The 22,774-nt window shown below is 30.4% G+C and overlaps 2 protein-coding genes across 4 annotated transcripts; both read right to left on the reverse strand.

The window, feature by feature from the left end:
* Nucleotides 1-1,649: 1,649 nt before the first annotated feature.
* LOC115719683 (uncharacterized) lies at nucleotides 1,650-8,191 on the reverse strand. 2 transcript variants are annotated; one of them, XM_030648815.2, is made up of 15 exons: nucleotides 8,043-8,191; nucleotides 7,324-7,469; nucleotides 7,105-7,216; nucleotides 6,917-7,027; nucleotides 5,523-5,627; nucleotides 4,825-4,908; nucleotides 4,588-4,703; nucleotides 4,377-4,478; nucleotides 4,138-4,251; nucleotides 3,953-4,009; nucleotides 3,527-3,593; nucleotides 3,264-3,317; nucleotides 2,735-2,809; nucleotides 2,156-2,191; nucleotides 1,650-2,062 (listed from the first exon to the last, which is right to left on the reverse strand). In XM_030648815.2, exons 2-15 carry the CDS (start codon nucleotides 7,341-7,343, stop codon nucleotides 1,970-1,972), a joined length of 1,146 nt encoding a protein of 381 aa, XP_030504675.1. In that variant the 5' UTR covers nucleotides 7,344-7,469; nucleotides 8,043-8,191; the 3' UTR covers nucleotides 1,650-1,969. The 2 variants fall into 2 exon arrangements, with proteins under 2 accessions (XP_030504675.1, XP_030504676.1); XM_030648816.2 differs by having other exon boundaries at nucleotides 7,324-7,492; nucleotides 8,043-8,187.
* A 6,698-nt stretch (nucleotides 8,192-14,889) lies between these two features.
* LOC115718704 (uncharacterized) lies at nucleotides 14,890-21,718 on the reverse strand. 2 transcript variants are annotated; one of them, XM_030647529.2, is made up of 4 exons: nucleotides 21,625-21,718; nucleotides 19,727-20,840; nucleotides 17,005-17,675; nucleotides 14,890-16,218 (listed from the first exon to the last, which is right to left on the reverse strand). In XM_030647529.2, exons 2-4 carry the CDS (start codon nucleotides 20,821-20,823, stop codon nucleotides 15,197-15,199), a joined length of 2,790 nt encoding a protein of 929 aa, XP_030503389.2. In that variant the 5' UTR covers nucleotides 20,824-20,840; nucleotides 21,625-21,718; the 3' UTR covers nucleotides 14,890-15,196. The 2 variants fall into 2 exon arrangements, with proteins under 2 accessions (XP_030503389.2, XP_030503388.2); XM_030647528.2 differs by lacking the exon at nucleotides 21,625-21,718 and having other exon boundaries at nucleotides 19,727-21,548.
* Between the last annotated feature and the right edge of the window lie 1,056 nt (nucleotides 21,719-22,774).

Consider the following 22,774-nt stretch of genomic DNA (forward strand, 5'->3'; position numbering starts at 1 on the left):
TTGTAGTTATATGATTTATTTTATGTGTAATATTAATAATATGATTGTTATATTTGTATTTTATTACATCTATTATAATAAATAAATCTTATGAGGCAAGGCAAGGAAGGTGAGATAAGGGTTTTCTATCTTCAATGTGAGAGAGATATCTACCAAATCAAGCAAAAAAAAGTTTGCCACCCTCAAACTCAATTAGAGTTTGGTGATGAAGAAAACTTCAATCTCACTCTAAAAAATGATTTTTTTTTTTGTTGTAATTATTATCATTAAAAAATATACTCATCATGTTGAGGCATATAGGTGATTTTCTTTGGTCTAACTTAATCATAACTAGTAGTAGTAGTAGCTGGTGAAAGTGGGGACATCATATGTCTTAAGAAGTACACATTTTTTTAATTTTTTTTTTTTTGACACATATTGGTTGAAAGGATCAAATATGATACAAAATAAATAAGCTTGTGAAAAGCTTTTCACTTATGGAAATGGGAAAGGAAAAAAAAAGGGGGTCTCCAAGTAGATGATAAAAAATGCTTGTGATGTAGAAATAAAGGGAAGTATGATTACTTAAAAAAGCTTTCAAGTTTTGGAAGATCCAAAGATAATATATGGAGAGTTAAATACATGATACAAATTGAGTTAAAAAAAAAATGATACAAATTAGATAGACAAGTGTACTACATTTGGAATAAGAAACCAAAGTGAAAAAAGCATACACTTGTTCCATTTACAAGTTCGTTCAATGAAGATAACATTTATAGTTGACAAAAGTACACAAATAATCTTAAAATGTTAAAATGTTACTTTTTATTTCATGTTTCATCCATATAAGATTTGATACATTTTTTTCCTTCAATAAATACTTCAATAGTTAACAACTCTAAAAGTTACCCACTATAATTCCACATCACATTAAATTAATATATATTTTTTTTAAATTCTCAACCAAAAAAATAAATAAATAAAGAAAGAAAATAACATATAATCATGGTTCATATTGAACAACACTTTATATAAAATTAATCTAAAAAATTAGACTATATTACATACGTGTCAACACCACTTCAATAGACAAACCCCTAATTGGAGATGCTCTTATTGGCTTTTTTGGTCTATATATTATTGAGCACAATAATCTAAATTTGTAATGGATTCACCATTGATATTTTTGATTTACTTTTTCTTTAATATAAAAAGTGCTAGCTAAACCTATGTGGATCTTATAAAATTAAATTAGAGTGGGTATGCATACTATTATATATATAACATTTGTAAATGTAAACCACTTGAGGCTAGCTCAAGTGGCTATAAGAGGGTGCGTGTGTGTTGGAAGTCCTGGGTTCGAGTCCCAAGTTATATATTGTGTAATATATAAACGCTGCTTGAATCAAAAAAAAAAAAAAACATTTGCAAATGTAGGCAAGTAATAAAGATTCCCCATTTAATCAATCTCATTAAATATATTCTCTCTCTAGCAAACAATGAAGTTTTACTTGTATTTTATATTTTAATGGAAGAACTTCATTGAAAATCAATGCAGTATGTCAGTAATTACATAACTTCATAATTCTCCTCACTTGGCGTTCTTGGTTCTTTTTATTACGTAATTTATTACTATTCTATGTTCAATATTGTTCATATTCATACTCAAATAATGAAAAAACACCACTTATTTCTGTCTGGTATTATAAGCCATCACCATACCAACACTTCATTGATTATTTGCCTTTATGCAAACTGGTTATGGGTGGTAAATGTAAGACTTTCTTCTACATGTAATAAATACAATAATGTCTGTAAAATACACCTATGTGAAAATCAAGCTTAAAACCTCGAGGCGAGGAAGAGCTAAAGAAAGAAATGAATAAATAAAGAAATGAATTGAATTGAATTGGGATCATAAAACACCCCTTGAGGTCAAAAGAAACCTGTACACAGGGGATAATAATTAGAGAGATGGAACTTCAAATTTTTACCCTTTCCCAACATGGGCAAAGTATTCTTCGTCAGCCTTGTTGAGACGAGATTGAAACTCGGTCCACTCGTTTCTGCACCTTGCTCTAACCTGCATACAAAGCAGCAAATAGCTGAATCAGAAGAAGAAAAGAAAAGTATTTTTCATTGCCATTTTGTTAGGAGAGATGTAAACTGTACATACCCCTTCCCATGGAGCTTTACCATCCTCAGAGTTACCCTGAAAATGACAGATGAAGAGGAAAAAAATTAAGTGATGAGTTGACGTGAAATGAAGCAAGGAAAATGAATCATCAATCAATGGCATTGACAAGATCTCAACCATGGTTATTATAAGAATAATGTGTCAACACCCCTACCTAACTTCTAGAAACCAAATTATTGTTTCTAAAAGATAATAGCTAAATATAATATGAAACATTTCCATCACTTCTATAAACAATTTTGTTGATTGTCTTTGTCATTCCAAGGGATTCAACCACTTGAAATATTTTTTCCTATGTTTTAACGGAAGATAACGCTGTGTTCGTCATTCATGTCAAGTCATTGGGGAATGTGCACGAGAGTTCTACTATGGCTGATAATTTTTCACTCAAGAAAACTATAACTGTACTATGTGAAATCTTCTGCTTACTCAACAAGTAAAAATAATCTCGGTATAAGGATGCAGCCAGAACGACTCACTAAGTTCTTTTTGTATGCACATGTGCATGCAGACATGTCATGAAAATAACAAAAGTAGCAAATATTGATGATGACTTGCCTGGTTCCCAAGAGAAGGTATTGTTTGATGAACAATCCACTGTGAATCAACCACGCCAATTTTTTCGTATGCAGGCTGGCAATGAAGAAAAAAGGAAAATCAGAATAGGGAAGAACCTTAATATAGTTTTGCTTCAACTTCAAGGATAAACCAAAGCATTCACATCAACAGTTGGTAGTCCAAGAGCTGATTAGTCAAAACAAACAAACAAATTTAGCCAGTAACAAGCTTATTTGCCCTCTTTCTTTTTGTCAAAAGCTTTTAAAACATTGTATAAATATTGTGATTCTTGAACTTTTGTGAAGAAAATAAACATTGTATATATTCTTTTGAAAGAAAATTACTGGGAGTGCAAAAGTTGGTGACAGTTGTGAACCTGAATGATCTGGGTAAGCTAAAGCTATTACAAAAGACCAACCTCTTGCTAAAATTTCAAGAGCATCTGAAGTCGTCAGTTGCCCTCATGACAAGCCACCGAGAACATTAATTAAAGTAAAATTGAAAGGAGAAGACGAAGAAAACTTCTAACCTCTACACATCTTCTGAGAGCAAAATCCAATCCCCATCCATGCACCAAATCATTCTGCAATCAAATTTAACGTGTGACAACGATAGGAAAGGTTTGTAAACACTCAAATGAATATTGTGTATCAAGAAAATCCAATCATAGTAATAAGAGAAGGGCACTCGTTTTTTTTGCCCTTCCTCTTTCCAATTTAAATTTCACAAGAACTCGAAGATTTCTTGTTGCATGGATTTTTAAGTTTGTTAGCCATAAAAAATACACCATACCTGAATCATGTGCCATACACACCGCCAAGCTTTCCGAGAAAAGACAGGAGCCATAATTTCCACAAACCTGAAGAATGTTCACAAGGTACTGTTAAACTTTACATCATACAAATCCATAAAACAGAAACATTTTCATACGAGCTTTAATTCATTTCACAAGTGAAAATCAAATATTAAAAATAATGTACAGACCAATATCTCATCTGACACGATTATAAATTTCCTCTGACTCTGTTAAAAAGCTGATAAACATTAATCCCTTTATCAGTTCAGAAAATCTCATGATTTTACTTAACTGATATTCCTCACAATTTCATTGCTAGTGCTGTGAGAAATCACAACAAATGAATAGTATTGAAATCATGTACACATGTGCAAGCCTAAACTGCGAAAGATAAAGGAGAAGAAAAGAGGAAGGAAAATTACGCTGCACAAGGAGGCTGACGAGGATTATCACACCAGCCTGGTCTCTCTACTGCATCCCTGACATGTAGAAAAATCAAGAATCACTTTTAAATACAAGGCACTGAAGAGAAGTACCAGATGATATGTAAAATTTTGAGTGTGACTTCATGAAAACTGATGTGGGAGGAAAGGGGAAGACTACTCACTTGTGAACTTCTTGTTCTCCTCTCCTCTTTGTCATCTCCCATGTCAATCCATTGTTGGGCTCAAGACCAGGTTGAGAAATCTCTAAACCATGTTTCTTAACCAGCTCAATGTACCTTGGAATTTATGAAGAATTATTTAATAAAGGGAACCAATGAAGAAAAATGAATGGTCAAACAGAAACTTATTATTTAATAAAGGGAACCAATGAAGAAAATTGAATGGTCAAACAGAAACTTACTTGTCTCCGTTAAAGTTCTCTACTCCCAGATCTTCATCCCATATAAAAATATATTCATAAGCTGCTACAATATCAGGATGCAAAAACCTTTTCGCATACCACCTGCAACACGTGTAGAAAGTGTCACATTTAAAAGGGAAAAATAACAGCAGACTGTAAGAACTAATTCAGGTGAGAAAATGAAGAGGAGAAAATAACAATATAATCTTACCATTTTGTTTGTTTTCTGACACTAACATGAATTGCATCCTTTGACCATTCAAATTCATCCCATTCAGTAACCCGGTCATCATAGTGAAAAAGCATAATCTGAAAATCCTCAGAGAGCTATGACAAGAATAAGAAGCAATATCAATATGTTGGTCTCAACGCATCATTAAAATTAGAGAAGCCCAGTTTTAGCTGGATAATATAAATAATACAAGGACTGGATGACCCAAGTTAAAACCTTTTTAGCTGCCGCATCAATATTGTTTTTCTGGTCAAGGCCGACCGTGAACGTCATCAAATACTTTGGCTTTTTCTTAAGATCCTGCATATTTCAATTTGCTCCCGTCAGGCTCACATTATAGTACAGAGAGCTAACTATAATGCATATTCTATAAATGCCTCAATTGTGGAGTGTCTTCCTATTTGTTACATTATCTATTCCGGGAATTTTTTTTAAGAGAGGTACTCTATTCTCATCACTCTGGATTTGCTCCTTCAACTTTCAAATTGACCTGATATATGAGCTCAGATGGGTTTGTTGCAGGAAAATTAAGTAAAGACCAATTTGATATAATACTATTTAGATAATCACTGCGTCTTGTATGAGACGAACTAGATAAAGTTGCTTCTAAACTTGTCAATCAAGCTGGATTTTTCCCCAAGCAAATAATTTCAAGTCAACACCACCAAAAAACAAATTTTATAGTTTATACAAGTATTTAACATATTAGAGTCATTCAGCTGTCTTTAGCCAAAAAGTTACCCGAGTTCAGACTAATAAGTTACTGACAAAGTAAAAAAGGGAAGCTTTGAGCAATTCAATGAATGAACTTTCGTTTCGGAATAAGGATAGAAAGGCTTCAGGCCAACCTAATTGACAGATCAGTAATAAAAAGAAATACCCCTACTACTTGCTACAAATAGCTTACACCGTACCTCACTAGGTTCGCCCCACAGTCTTCGAAGATAAAAATCTGATTCTGAGACAATAATCCCTGGAGGAAGTAATTCAGCACCACGAGGATTCGTTGGAACATATATCTGGGAGCAAACAAACAATATCACATACTGAGAAGCATAGAGCAAACAGCATGATCCAATCGTCATCTTACTGCTAGCAACTAATAATCATTATTAAAATGAAGAGTACGGTAGGTCCCACTACTGATTCCATTGCTCGTCACTGTCATTATTCATGCCGATACTTAGTAAAAAACCAAGTTAGTGTTACATAAAAAATTTTCCGTACTGTAACAAACCACAATTTAATTTACTGAGTGGGAATGCAGTTACAGAAACATTATCAAATAAGAAAACCCATAAATTATAAAGATATAGAGAACAAATTAATTCCATCAGTGCAGAAAACTACACTTTCTCACGAAAGTAAAATATACAATTTGAACTGGCCAATCATTCAATTTGAATTCATTTCTTAAACCATTGGGAAGCAATAATGATTACACACACATACATAAAGAAAATGACAACATCAAAATAGTGAACTTTTCTTTATCCCTTCTCCAAGTTTCCCACTCATTCTACTAGCTGAGGACATTAGGCCCAAAAGTCACTATACAAATGAACTTGCTTCTTTAAAAAATTTCATGTTCACACTAAGACTTTATAGTGACAGAATTTTTGACCAAGCAACTGGAGTTCTGTCCAGTAATAATTTTTGACCAAACAACCGATTAGTTACTACTCCCATCGCATTGTAAAATTGAAAGAGAATTTTCTTGAAATAAGACTACATTTATAGAAGGCTAAGGTATTCTCTATAAAAACAGACAAAAGACTAACAAAAAACCTAAAATGTGTTAATAAATCATCATTATCAACGCATTCATGCAACAAACAAAAACTCTGGAATATTGTTGTGTTTTAAATTCATAAATGGATTGTTGTTCAATACAAAAAAAATGACATCAGAGAAGAGAAACCTCGTCAAAATTCTGCCAGAAGGATATTTGTGAACAGAATAAAGGACCAGCCTAGTTCATTGCTAAGGTGAAAACAATAACAAACAGGGGATAGGATACAGCAAAAAACTCAAATAACAAACAAACAAGAATTCTAATGAAGTTTCTCGATTCCTGGTCATTACATTGCAAGCTAGATGGATCATAAATTTATACACAGCTATTAGATATGAAGAGCATGATGGAACAAACTATCACCTCCAATACCAATCAAATATACTATTACGGGTAAAAGATGTTGTGGGTAGTGGGTACTAGTCCGGCAGTCCTTATGGTTTCACATCTTTTGCAATATTAATAAGAAACGTCGCTAAAGCTTTTATATTTTAGAGATAGCATGATAATTACCCTAGGAACATTGCTTGGTCCATTGTCTTCAAAACTTCTGCTTATGCTGGATCCATGTATATCAGTGATGGCTACATCAAGAGATGATATAAGGCTCGAAGGTAAGTTAATCTGCGAAGTTTAAGACAAATCAAATAGATATAGTTTTTCGGTTTAATGTAAATGCAAATTGATGGAAGATGAATTACCTTATTTAGAGAAACAGATGGAAAGGACATGCCAATAAAAAATCCAAAGATAACTCCCATGATAGTACCAATAACAACTCTTGCACCATCACTTGATCTTTTAATCAATCCACTGATACAAAAGAGAGGAAAAATACAACAAAATATATATTAGCATACTATAATGGTGTCTGCTTATGACAGAACAAACCCAATAACTCGAATAAAACTGACTCATACCTGCGGTGCGAATTCGCCATATTTGTCTGGTCCTAGAGAATCAATCCAATAGATGAGACTAAAATATATTCTTTGAGAAAATTATTAAGTTAATATTGCATTCTTCATCTCCCTTTGTCCCTCAACTGAAAATTGGAATGAAAAACCTGAAACAAAACAACAAAAAAGCCTATTTCACTCTCAATCAATGTCCAATGTAGAAATCACAAATTATATACATTAAAATTCACACTACTAATCCACTCAATAAGCACAAAAAATGTGTTTTGGTTAGAACAGTCTGATCAATCACAGCCATCCAGACTCCATACCAAAAAAAAAACTCTAAATGTCATCATGCGAACAATATCCCCTGTTTATACATACGAATTTCTCATACCAGTCATACATATATGCTAAATTTTAGGACAACATTACAAGACAAATTAATCACATAACTGAACAAACAAACAAACAAACAATCAAAACCGTTATTGTGATCTGAAAAAGCGCAGGCAGTGACAAAAATAAGCTGAGACTAAAGATTCAAAAAAAATAATAATAATTAAGCATTACAAATTACAACATTACATTAATATAACAAATGATGATAATAAAAGAATCAACTGAAATCAGAAATGGAAAGAATTCCAAACAAAAGAATTAGAGATTTAAATTGCAAAAAAAAAAAAAAAAGAAAAAGAAAACGAATGAGAGAGAAGAAAGATAAGCATTCTTACAGAGATTGTTCAGGTAGGGTTTCGTACTCGGAAGAGTTTCCGAGCCCTTTTCTCCGATCAAATGTACGGAATGAAATGAATTCTCAGAGTTTTAAGAGAGAGAAAGGAGTGTTTGTTTGTGTTGTTAGAGAGAGAAAGAGAATGTTGGGTTTTTAACATGAAATCTTTCCTTTTTGTAAAAGACGAAAATGCCCCCTGTTTCTTGGTTTAGAAATTTGGCCACGTAATCAATTCTGCCACGTGTCAACAAGAGAGGTGCGCTTTCTCTTTTTTAACTTTTGTTTTCATTGTTGATGACGTGGCATCACGTGGTTGCCACGTGAGAAATGAAATCGACCATTTAACTCTATTTTTTTCGGTTATATAATATAAATTAAAAAGGTTATGTTCTAACTGTTTTGTAACTAAAAGGAAAAACGAAAAGTTATGTTCTAACTGTATGTCCAATCAGCTGATGCCACGTAGTTATCTAATGATGGAATGTTTACTCTTATTTAAAATTAAGAGCATTGCTATTGAGCACAGTGGTGTCTAGCACCTTCTCAACATGTCGCATTACGATTGGCTGGCGATATTCTCTAAAAGCTATTATATTAAATTATAAGGGACCTGATACTTAGTTCGATCAATAGCGATATTGACACATAGAAAAGTGCTAGGCATCACTAGTACTCTTTAGCATTTCTCTAAAATTAAATAGGAGTGTGTGGTGTAGTGTAGGGACAAAATCAATGTGAGGGGGTTAAAGTGTAAAAAAATAATTAATGGGGGCTATTTAATAAATTTTTTAAAAATTACAAAATATAATATAAAAGATTAAAAAAATATTTAGCGGGGTGGTGGTAGGGTGACATTTTACGAATAATTAATAATTATTTTAGACTTATTATTAGATTAAACTATGTGAGACACAATAATTAATTATATTATTAATGCATTTAGTAGACATAGTTGGCAAAGTGATGTTACAATTAAATTTGTGCCTAAAATAAATAGCGTCACGAATTTAAAAATTGTCACTCTACACATACAAATTTTAAAAATAAGTTTAAGGGTAAGTTTGGTTGGGATTTGAAAGAAATGGAAAGATAAAAATAAGAATGTGTAAGAAAAGTCAAAAAAAAAATTATTTGATTTTTTTTATCTTGTAGTAGAAAGAATAGTTACCATTCCACTAAAATGATAAAAAAAAATCATTTGATTAATCAAAATAATTTATAATACTTTAAAATGTAATTAAATAAATTGATTCTTTTGTATATTTTCAATTGAGCAACCACTGCTTATGATACTAATTTTGTTATTTTTAATTTTTATTTTTACTCTTTAAATTTTTTATTTACAAAAATATATTTTTAGTAAAATAATTAATAAATTATTTTTTTAGTTGTTTTACACTTTATGGATAGTTATATTATAGCTGATGTTATTTTTCTAATTATTTTTTATTATTTTATAGTTGATTTATAGTTATCTCGATGTTAATTTTTCATTGTTTTAAATTTTTTGTTGAACGAAGTATATTTTTATAATTTAAAAATTTTTTAAATGTATTTTTATAATTAAAAAATTTAGACTGTAAAATTACAAATAAAATATATAAAAAAAATTTAAAAAATTTCTTGGGGTAAGTTGAGAAATACCACTTTTATTAATCAATTAATCAAATTTACATCTAATTTTATATTTAATTGAAACATACCTCTTTTATATGCATTATACCTAACATATCCTGACATAAAAGAATCACATAGAGAGTATCTTGAAGTGATAAGAGCAAAATTAGTACAATGTTTAAAAAAAGAGGTAAAAATGATATACTTTAAAAAACAGGATAAAAATAAAAGAGAACAATATAAAAAGAGTATAGAGTATAATTTCCTCAAATTTTTTTTCTACAAATATAGAAATTTAAGATATCTACAAGATTTATTAGTGACAACAAATTAGGTATGTTTATCCAACTAAACTTTATGAACCCAACTTTATTAAAAATCATGGAGTCCATAATTGTTATTAAAAGGAGCAAATATCATTACTATTACATCTTTATGAAACATACTTTTAAAAGGTTTTTGTTGTGATCGAATCATTAGCAGCTCGAGAAGAATACAATAAAACATAGATTAAACTAGAGAAAATATGTGTAGAAATCAAAAAACAATAATACCAAGATTTTTTTATTTCTACAACAAAAATCTAAATCACCCAATAAATATATAGAGTCATTTACAAACTATTCTAAACCGTTTAATTAGTATAAATAAATTAATTTATATATTTTTTAATAAATTATATTTATTTGTTAAACTATTTTATATTTGAAATTTAGATTTTATTGTGTTTAACTTAAAATTTAGACTTTATAGTTAATAATTTTTATTATATTTATTAAAATTTAAAATCTACACTGTATTATTAATTTTTTTATTATTATTTTTTGATGAATATTTGTTTAATTATTTTATATTTACTTCATTATATTTATCTTATGTTAATCTTTTTAAGAACACTAATTTAAGCTATAATATTTTTTAACTTAAAACATAAATAATATATTTTTATTTTTTAAAAAATCTAATATTTGAATACTAAAAACTAACCGTAATGATTATATAAAAAAAAGTGAAGATTAGTTAAAACAAGTTAATCCAACCAAATTGACGAAATTATTGTCTAATTTTTAATTGGACAGGTTACAATTGAATATTTGTAACTCGATATTTATATTAAGCAGGTAAAAATATGCTATAACGACAAAATTGACCGACTTACACACCTAATCCCCTTCATTAATCAAACTAAGTTTCAAGGATTACAAAATCTTGAATGAACCAAGAACACAAGTGAGTTACGCGAAAACTTTCCTCGTATGAACACTCTCTAACTTACTCTCTCTCTCTATATATATATATCCGAATTGGATTACAATGAATTATGTTACATAATACACATAATAGAATGGTATTTATAGCTAAGCAAAGATCCAAGCCTCTAACAGAAATAACTAACCCCGACCCAAGCTAACTTATAGCTAACAACCACATTTCAAGTTAGTGTTAACTAACTTTGGCAGGTAACTTGTAACCATATCTTACAGTTTTAATTTTTGTGATGAGGTTCACTTTAAGCTTGAGGTTTGGAACTTAGGGTGTTAGGTATAAGTGTTTAGAGTTAAGATATTAGGTTAGTGTTTAGGGTAGGCTAGAGTTTAGAGACATGGTAGGTTGGCCTTAAGGTTTAGGATGAGTGTTAGGATTCTAGATGCGAAATTTGAAATAATACGCATTAAGGGGGGCCTAAATAAAAACAACAGAACACATATTTTTTGTGTTGTGTGCTCCAGTAGTCCAGCTTATATGTTTTCATTTTGTGTTAAGCTCAAGCCATATTTTTTCGTATCTGTTCGAGTCTCTTGGGTTTGTGTCGGTTTCATGTCGTGTCAAAAATGTCGAACAAGCCGAACTTGAATATTATACATGTAACGTCCCCGCTTCAAGCCTCCATTGGGCCCTTACACCCACGGAATGAATGGCTCTTATACACGAGTACGCCACTCTGGCTGCTTCCTGGATCGATGACTGGCCCTACAAACCAACACGAGTGTTTCCAGCGTGCTTTGTCCTCACTCGCACACTTCCTGGGAAAACTTCCCAGGAGGTCACCCATCCTTAAATTACTCCAGGCCAAGCACGCTTAACTGTGGAGTTCTTTCGTGATAGGCTACCGAAAAACAAGATGCACCTTGTTGACATAGGTAGTACCAATCAATCCATTTAAGCCCTCTTCAACTGTGTAGTCCCATACCTACACAGTCTCAGAATCATCCCACTTGACCTTCCCCAGGAGGTGTGGGATTGCACAGCTTACCCGGTATTTCCCCTTACGGATCACGGGACTACTGACTGTCACAATCACCCCCCCTTACGGGGTCCGACGTCCTCGTCGACCACACTTCCGGCTGGGTCAAGGCTCTGATACCATTTGTAACGTCCCCGCTTCAAGCCTCCATTGGGCCCTTACACCCACGGAATGAATGGCTCTTATACACGAGTACGCCACTCTGGCTGCTTCCTGGATCGATGACTGGCCCTACAAACCAACACGAGTGTTTCCAGCGTGCTTTGTCCTCACTCGCACACTTCCTGGGAAAACTTCCCAGGAGGTCACCCATCCTTAAATTACTCCAGGCCAAGCACGCTTAACTGTGGAGTTCTTTCGTGATAGGCTACCGAAAAACAAGATGCACCTTGTTGACATAGGTAGTACCAATCAATCCATTTAAGCCCTCTTCAACTGTGTAGTCCCATACCTACACAGTCTCAGAATCATCCCACTTGACCTTCCCCAGGCGGTGTGGGATTGCACAGCTTACCCGGTATTTCCCCTTACGGATCACGGGACTACTGACTGTCACAATACAACTATAGTAGTGTTAGGAATTCCTCCAAATATCCTAAAGGATTATATTTCAGTCCAATTCTTAGCTATACTAAAAACCTTTGTTGAATCTAATTTTCCATTAGTTGATATTCTACTTTATGGGATTAGGGAATGGGAACAAAATGGATTTGATTAACTTGTTTATTTTTCTAATTTTTTTAAGCAATGAGAATAAAATATATGGGTCCTGTAGCAATTTCGGATTGAAAAATAGGTGTGGTAATTTCACCAAACTCATAGGATTGCCACTCCCATTCTTTTTAAATTATGAATTGTCATATTTACTCTTATTTTTTTTATAAAAGTTCTATATTATAATATAAAAATTTATTAGGGTATTTTTGTAATTTAAAATAATATATTCTGATTCCAAAATAATGTAAACACATTAATGAGAATACGGTTTATTCTAATTTTTAATTTATGCAAATACTGCTTATTCAGACTATTTTGTATTTGGAATGTTAATTTAATGAAGTTGCAATTTCATATAAAAAATAATAATATTTTTTTTTATTCTAATTCATCAATCTGAGTAAGGGTGAATCCGAAGGATGGTTAATCTAGTTCTTAGTCATTCTGATTACGTGTAAGTAAATACATTAATGACATATTTACTAAACTATAACTGGAATCAGAATAATCAATGAAAGAAATAAATCGATTTAAAATAGAAAATAATATTGTATATGTTGTTTACTAAACTATCCCGAAAGAAAAATAAAATCATATTTTTTTTTTTACATATAACTAGGAAAAGTAATCATAATACTTTAATTTGATAAAATTGTCAGTGTTAGAACATGTAATTATTTTTTGTTTATAGATGTTTGAAGGGTATATTTATCTTTTTATTTTTAATTAAAATTAAAATAAAACAAGTTAGGAAATAAAAATGTATTTTTTATAAAAATAGAGGAAAATCTTTTCTTTTATTTTATCCCTAGTTTGTGCAGATCCTACTACTTTCTCTCTTTTATTTGGAATCAATACCATACCATTAATTTCCATTCCCTTTAAGTAAACATGCTCTAAAATCTTTTCTAGTACTAATCATTAAGATTACGTCCTGATACAAACTCAATTTCAGGCTTATGTGTATTCTAATCCAAGTTCATAGCTCATGGAAATCAAATAAAGAGAACCATTTCTAGGTCTTCCATAGAAGCTGAATACAGAATCACGACTAACACTACATGTAAACTTCTACGGTTATTTGCTTTATTAAAAGATTTTAGTATTTTTCGTTCCAAATCTACAATCTTATATTGTGACAACAATACAACTATACATATTTTAGAAAACTCGATCTTTCTTGTGAACGAAGAAACACATTGACATCAATTGTCACATAGCTCGAGAAAAACGAGTCCAAAGCGGCAACCTCAAGCTCATTCATGTTGCTTCTAGAGACAATTTAGGCAACATTATAACCAAAAGACTTGTTTTCTTCTCATTTTCATGAGTTATTGTCAAAGACGAGTCTTATACAAACATGTACACTTCTATTATAAATAAGTTAGTTAAGTAGAAACTATTTCTATTAGGAATACTTAATTAGCTTGGTTAATAATATGTCAGTCTACCTAACCTTATAACTCTTTTTAATATCAATAAAGAGAAAGCTTTATTGTCCTAATAATTAACAATAAAGGCTGGCCCTAACAATTATTGGGCCCTAAATGCCCTTTCAATGGCAATTTTTTTTTTTTTTAAAAAAAAATCATTTTTATGGTTTTTAAAATATAAGTTTACAAAAATATGATTTTTTTTTTCTCAAAAAAGTTATTTATGGAAATTTTTTAGAAATAAATACAAAAAAAATATATATGAAAAAAACAACATAAAGTCCCTGGTTACTCCCTTATTATGGTAACTGGTTACTTACTCCTCTAGTTACCATAAGGATATATGATTACCCTTACTTTATTTTATCATATTTTTTAATTTTCTGATAAAATAACTTTTTTAAAAGAAAAACTATATTTTCGCACAAAAAATATAAAAACTCACAAAATTCGTAATTGGTCGGAACTTTAGCAGCCCCGCGAACTGGCCCAAAGCCAAGCCTTTTAACAATTGGCTAAGTTGAAAAATGCCTCTTTTATTCATCAATTAATCAAATTTACCTCTAATTTTATATTTATTTGAAACATACCTCTTTTTATATGTATTGTACCCAAAATACCCTTACATAAGAGAATCACATGGAGAGTATCTTGAAGTGACAGGGGCAAAATTGGTACAATATTTTAAAAAAGAGGTAAAAATGATAGATTTTAAAAAAGAAGGTAAAAATAAAAGAATACAATATAAAAAGGGTATAGAGTGTAATTTCCTACAATCTTAATAATTCAAAATTAAACAACTTATCATCATGAGTTAAAAGAAGAGAGAGAGACAGAGCTATAAATTTCTTTTCATTAGAAAATTAAGAGAGCTTAAGCCATTTATGGCTGGCATCAAAACAATACACAACACCCTCTTGCCAATATTTATAATCCTTACATAGAAAACTAAAGAGAACAACAACAGTCAAGAACCATTATCACCAAATCTTGAACAAGATTCAACTCCAATCCTCTACCAAGAATAATCAACAAAATTAAAATAAAAATAATAAAAAAAATGTACCCTTTTTCCCCATTTTGTTTTTTTTAAAAAAGAAAAGAATTATAATCAATAACAAATCACATTATTTGATGATATAATCAGAATTTAGCACAAGTAGCTGGAAGACCAGTTTGGTGATTAACAACCACAATCTCACTCACATTGTTACATTTCAAAACATCTTGACCAAGTTTAGCACCAGCTGCCTTAAGTCCCTTAAGAGAAATTGGTTGATTAAATAAGTTCAAAGAAGGAAGTCTTGAAGCTGGAGGAAATTTCCCATTAGGCAAAAGATTTCTAAAATCTTCCTTCAACAAAGGCACCTCAAAATCGCTCTTGTCATGGCGAACAACATTGTCTTTCGCGCTAATATGAGCACCCGGCTCCATATGGTTGGTTGAAAAGCTAGCTTGATTTGGAAAATTTGGATACAAACTAACATACCCTCTTAAGTACATCATGTCAATAAGGAATTTTTTCCATGAAGCTTGCCAACCATTTGTTCTAGACTTTGGAATTTGAACCGGGTTCGATTTTGCATCCTCAGTAAACCTCATATTCATGTACACATAGAATTCTCTCCATTGTTTAGGGAAGAACACTGCACCCCAACTACATGGTAATTGGTGTAAATAAGGTGTGTTTGGATGAATTTTCTTGAAAAAATCAGTTGGATTCCATTTAGGTCTTTCCTTAACAACTTCAACAAGTTTTGGTGTGTAAAGTGAGATAGAAGAGAGTTCAGGGAAATGAATTTCAGGGTCATAATGATAAGCTAAAAGAGCATATTTAATCCATAGATAATAGTAAGGTGATACTTCAATATCATCTTCAAGTAATAGACCATAATCATCATCAGATGAAGGGTACCAACTTTCACTAACGGCTCTGATTAATCCACCTTGGATTATTCTTCTTCTTAGTGTTTTTGGACCATGTGGCCAATCAAATGTGCTCACAAGTTTTATTGTTGACTCATCTACTTGACTATCCATGTTGAAACTTATTGGTATTTCATCACCAACATAGTAAGCATTGCTTAGAGATTTTAGAAGCCTTGTTAGTGATTCAACTCTGTTTTGAGTGATTATGTTTACTGATACTCTCATGCGGTTCCAATCTGCACATGTCAATATATAAATAGATTTTAATTAATAATAAACTTATTATGTTGTTTGTGTCTTTGTATACATCTAAGGATTTGACTCACTAAAATTTGTGTGATCTACTATAAGTGTTTTATATTAGAGAATGGCTAAAGTAAAGCAATAAAAATATAAAAAAACTAAAAGGTACTAATAGTAACTAATACCTATCAATGTATTATATTTTTATCGGTAAAATTAAGTGTTGAATTTCATATAATTTAAAATAATAATTTATACGAAATATGGCTATCTAATACCTCTAAATAGTATTAAAAACTATTAATACTTTATAACAATATACGAAATATCGCTATCTAATACCTCTAAATAGTGTTAAAAACTATTAATACTTTATAACAATATACGAAATATCGCTATCTAATACCTCTAAATAGTGTTAAAAACTATTAATACTTTATAACAATATACGAAATATCGCTATCTAATACCTCTAAATAGTGTTAAAAACTATTAATACTTTATAACAATACTGTAATGCTATTGAAACTATTCAATATCAAAACTTTCCCCTCTTAGCCTAAAAGTTCTTAAAAAAATACCTAATTTAATTTTAAAAATCTAGTATATTCTAAACTTTAACTACTATATATTGCAACAAAATATATGATTTCTTTTTCTTTTAAATATCATATTTAAAATTTTTATGATTATATATTCAAATATAATTTTTTGGTCTAAAACACTCAATTGCACATATTTTAATTTAATAAATAATACGAAGAGGTAGTGTTTCTTACTTGGTAAAGCGGTTGATCGCAAATCCGCCATCCAAAGCACCTTCGAAACCGAGGCTTTAGGCAAAAGAACCAATGTTGTAGCATTGGCATTAGTCTCACTAGCCATTTTCAAAGCTTTCTTCACATGAGGATCAACATCAGCCACACTAATAACAACACTTGGGTTATGAATTTTGATCAAACCCTTAACACTAGCATAAATAGCTTGTACAACGGGCACCTCCGAATTCGATATCCCCGAAAGGGCACCCACATCCAAATCAAAAATCTTAAACCTTCTTTCTTTACAAACAGATTTAGGCCACTTGAGAGCACTTGCAGCATCTTCACAAGAGCAAAATTTGCCACCAGAAACAGCAATGTAAGCCTTTTTACCAACAGTTGACCTAAACTTTTCGAGTAAAGGTGAGAGTGCTTTGACTTCATTTAGGGAATGAGCATAGAAGAGTGCATCAATTTTTTGAGGGTGCATTGCAGCCCATTGTGTGATGTAACCAGTTGATAGAGCCTTCCACCATTGATCATCTCTAACTTGAACAATGTCCTTAAAAATAACTGTTGTTTCCGAAACATAGGCTAGTCTGTGTTCACTGTCTCCCCATGTTTCCTTGTCCTTTGGATCAACCGGTACTACAAACGATCCCGCGTTTCTGTACTTTTGAAGTTGGTAGCTGCAACGAAAGGATATGTTGTTAGTAATGATATGTGCACCTAAAATATGTACTAAAATATTACACACAACACCCCTAAGCTAAGGTAGACCGGCCTTGTGCGTAGGGCCTACCTAGCTCAGATATCTCCAATTTTTATTTTTTATTTTTGAAAAAAATATACATATTTTTCAAAATTACTATATTTCTATTAAACAAAGACTTAAAATGTTGGGAAATTTTTATTTTAGCAGTTTTTAAGGTATAAATTAGCAAAAATATAATTTTTTTTGTGAAAAAAATTATTTGATGAGAAAATTTTAGAAAGAAATAAAGAAATATAGAGAAAACAGTACTATAAGCTAATTGGTTACCTTCTTAGTTCTTAAGGTAACTGGTTACTCTTACTTGGTTTTTTTATATTTTTCAATTTTTTATTGAATTTTTCTAATATTTTTTTTTTGAATTTTTACAAAAAATAGTATAAAATCCTATATAAAAAAAAAAAAGCATGTCACTATCTAATGTTTTGGTGCATTTTTAGTGCAAATAGAACAAATTTTTTGTTTTGTTGAGTGGAGTTGGTAATGTGAAAGCAGCCAGGTTTGGATATGGTCAGCAACCTAAATCAATTTGACCTTCAAATTCTTATTTAACAAAATTAAATCTATAATAACAATATTCATCAATATGAGCACATTGTGTGATTCAAAAAAAAGGGCACTAAATTAAATTTCCAAGAAGATGTTATTTTAGCCAAAAATAAATAAAAATAAAAATCACATAATTAACAATAGTGGAATGCAGAGTAAGAATAGTGGAAACATGAAGAATATATAGTACTCCCTTTTGAATATATTATGAATCAATTTGCTATAAAATAACTAATCAAAATGTTTAGTTAATTACTAATCATAATGAATAAATGGGACCAATGCATTAATCTAAGTGTTAATGCTCCTTGACTCATATTTATATAATATATATTTCTACAAGATCTTGTTTGGATATAAGAGCCTAAATCTGCCATGATTTTTGTGAACACATTCAATGATTTTAAGTTAATTAATTATTAATCCCCATACATATTGTAAGCTAAATTAATAACTAAATAATTATATTATTAATGAGGTGACCAATTTAAATGCCTGAATATCAGCACTAGATTTCATTCATTTATAACATTGGAAACTGTAAAATAATAAACTATAAATTGAGTTTATTTAAGTATTAATGAAGAAATCTAACACTAAGTTGACTCTAACTAATTACATGTATTAATTAGTTTAAACCCCAAATTACACAGTCAAAGTAAAAATACTATAACTCATCATAAATTTGTCAAGATTTGGTCCCAAAAGAAATAGTAAAAATAATATATGTTAATTTCGTTTAAATATTCTTAAACAATTAGATAACAAAAAAAATATTTGGACCCTCTATCGTAAAAAGAACTATAATTCTAATTTATTATTATTTTTTTAATTTTATAGTGTCAAAAAAATATCATTTAAATACTTTAGTATTGTACCTAACTTTTTTAAGTGATTTTTATAAAAATATTGAATTTTGGACAAAAAATTTATAATTTTATTGTTACACGAAATTTTTTATAAAAATACTGTTATTTTATAAAACAGTCTAAAATAACAAAACAGAACAATTAAAAATAATAGTAGAACAACTAAAAAACAATCATATAACAATAGCGAAAATTTAATACAATATACACAGTATTTTTGCAAAAAAATTATACCCCTCGATAAAAATAAAAAAAAAATTAAAAATTTCAATATATAATGTAAAAACCCATTTTAAACTTATTTTCAACACACTAATTAAATTACAACAATATAAATAATTTGCACCATATGTGTATATAGTTAAATTTAATTTTTGCTTGCAATTAAATATTCTTTAGGTTATTAAATTTTTATTTTTTATTTAAAAATTAATTTAAATATACAAATAAAAAATGAGACACATAATAATTTGACATTTAACCTAAAAAAAAATTAAGTGTTCACGTAAATTACTTAAAAAATGGTAAAAAAGACAATGATTTAATTTACCTGAGATGAAGATCTTCACCAGTGGAAAAAGTGAAAGGAGTCTCAATAAAAAGAGTTCTAACGAGCTCAGCTGATAAAAACCAAGAACTAGAAAGAAAATCCACCTGTACAATCTTATCCACCGTAATATCATAAGCCGGGTCGGGTAAATACAACCCGGCTTCTTTTGACCGAAACTTTCTATAACTCGGGAAAGTAAAGTCCTTTTGCCTAAACGGCAATATTCTCCCTATACTTCCCAAAACGACATTCTTATACTTGTCGCTTCCTGCCACGTGCGACATTATCTCAAGCATTTTCTTCCCTGGAATCATGTCGTCATCTAAGATATAAACCAGATCCGAATCCGTTTGTAGAGCCATCTGGAATCTTCCGTAGTATTTGAAATCGTAGCTTGAGCTAATGAAGCTGATTCTACTGTCGTTGTAGCTTTCCACTATTCTCCTCAACGACAATTCGTTTGGACTCCCAAACGACAATACCCAAACGTTGTGAAACGGCACCGTTTGGTGGAGTAACGACTCTAGTTGGGCGCAGAGCGTTTTGCGTTTGAAATGGTTTAGTAAAACCGTTATTTTGGGTCGGGTATTATTCGGGCCCCATTTTGATTTCATTGCCATGAGTTGGGTTAAAGTTTCCGACCCGATATTTTTAGTCTGGTAATCCATAACCTCTTCGTAAAGCTCTCTTTTAAGTTTTATCATAACGGCGTCGTTTGACTTCTTCTGAGTGAAATCGATCTTCTCGCTCTCGCAAACCTCTCCGGGTTTAAACACGGGTTCTATTTCGGATCGGGTTTGGATCGAGGAAGATGATTCTTGGTACCGACCCAAAACGTGAGGTGGAATAACGAATTGTTTCCGCCAGTTATGAGCGAGCCGGGTCGCCCATGTGAAATCGGGTCGGGTTCTCAAGTCGATGGATGGGCTCATGTAGTAAAGGAGAAAAGTGGCGTAAACGGCGAAAGAGAATTGGAGAAAAGTGAGAAGCGTGACGAGCCGAGCCGAGCCGCTTTTTTGTGGCTTTAATTTGGCTTTGCCGCCATTAACATAATCACCAAGCATTCCTTCTATGCATTCTCCACTTGATGATCTCATATTTCCTGGGTGCCGTACTACACCCATAAGAAGAACAAAAACCCAATTATATATATATATACACTACTATATATGTATTTATGTATATGGAAGGTTTGAGCTCAAATGAGCTAAAAACTAGAGAGAAAAGGAAGAAGTTGTTATAGAAAGAAAAATAGTTTTGTGTATAGTAGTAATACTAATGGAGATCTCTTCTTATATATATATATAAATATTTATATATGAATATGGAGTTGAAAAAGGTAGCTTAAAAAAGTGATGATGAGGAATTATAAAAGAAGAGCCATGAGAAATATTGCATAGGAAATGGGGGGTGTCACATGGCCCAAACGCTTATTATTATCATTAGATTAATTAAATTAATAATCTTTTATATTAATAATTAATATATATTTATGTATGTGTAAATATAAAGATTTAAAAAATAAAAATAAAAAAATAGTAGAAGTAGAAGTAGAACGCGTTACCTTCATGACATAGATTTAAACATATACCAAATTATATAAAAAGCCGTTTTTGATGGCGCATATATGGGCTTACCCAGCGTTTTTGGCACCCTAGCTATAATTATTTTTACAATAACCCCCAAATTAATTTCCAATAATTAATGTATATTTTTATTTTAAAAAGCAAAAACCCAAAATATATCCTTGTGAATTGTATACATTACGAAAGTGTTTTTTTTAAAGTTATAGGTCTAAACTAGCTAAATAACAATAATAAAACAAGAGTATAATTATCATATGTACTTATGCATCAAAATATTAATTTGTAGAGAGATTAGGCCATAATTGATCATACCTTGGTGAGAAATTAAAGGAAGAGTAGTGGACCTAGTGGTCAATTCAAGCAAATTGAAATTATATATATAATAAACAGAGCCTTATATATATTATATGTATGTATATATATTAAAATCTCAGCCCCAAAGCTAGATTCGATTGATGGAGTAAAAAGAGTTGCAGAGAATAATGGAAGCATTAAATATATGTATATATATATTTGTATATGAATAGTACATGTGTGAAAGGAAATTAAATAAAGAAATTTAGAGTGTACGTAACAGAGATATAACTGAAAAATATGTATATATATATATACGAAAAAAATATTAAAGATGTATATAGATACGTATATTGATAAGGGGTTTGACTTTTTTGCATGAATTATAAGATATAAAGTTGATTTTATATACATCAAAGTGTGTTGTGGCCGAACTTGGTACATAATAAGTTGAATAAATATAATAACGTCAGATAATAAATTATCTTATATATATTGGGTTTGGTGAAAAATAAGATATAGAAAATAATTAAATAAATAAAATAGATAATTTACTAATACTATAGACTATAGTCTAAGTTGTCTGTATTTTGTGGGTGAGTTGCCATTAATATTAGAGATTTATATGAGAATTCAATGAGAAAGAGAAATGTATTTTGAGTTGTGTTATTATTAGCTTAGCTAGCTCTTGAAAAAGATATATATATATATATATATATATAAACTAGGTGAATATACGTGCTCGGCACGTATTGCTAGTTTCATTTAAGATTTTGAATATATTTTATTTTTAAAGATTACAAATTTTTTGTTTGAAAAAATTAAATATTTATATTTAAAATATTATTTAATAATGTATTAAAAATAATATTAGTGTAATTATAAAATTATAAATAAATTTATTATTGGAGTAGTAGATTATTCTATTTAGTTCTTTTTTAAACATAGCATTGTAATGTAAGTTTATATCTATAAATATTCTGTAAATAAGCGTGAGGTCTAGAAAGTTAGTTACGATTTAAATTTAACGATTTAAGCCAATAATATTCTGTAAATATTATTGGTGCTTATATCTAGATATAAAGTAATCGTAATTGTAATGTAAGTTATGTGTGGTTTTTATAAATTAATTGCATATAAAAATTATTAATATTCTCTATGATAGGCT

Source organism: Cannabis sativa, chromosome 2 (genome assembly GCF_029168945.1).
Source record: "Cannabis sativa cultivar Pink pepper isolate KNU-18-1 chromosome 2, ASM2916894v1, whole genome shotgun sequence".
In the NCBI taxonomy this organism is placed as follows: Eukaryota; Viridiplantae; Streptophyta; class Magnoliopsida; order Rosales; family Cannabaceae; genus Cannabis; species Cannabis sativa.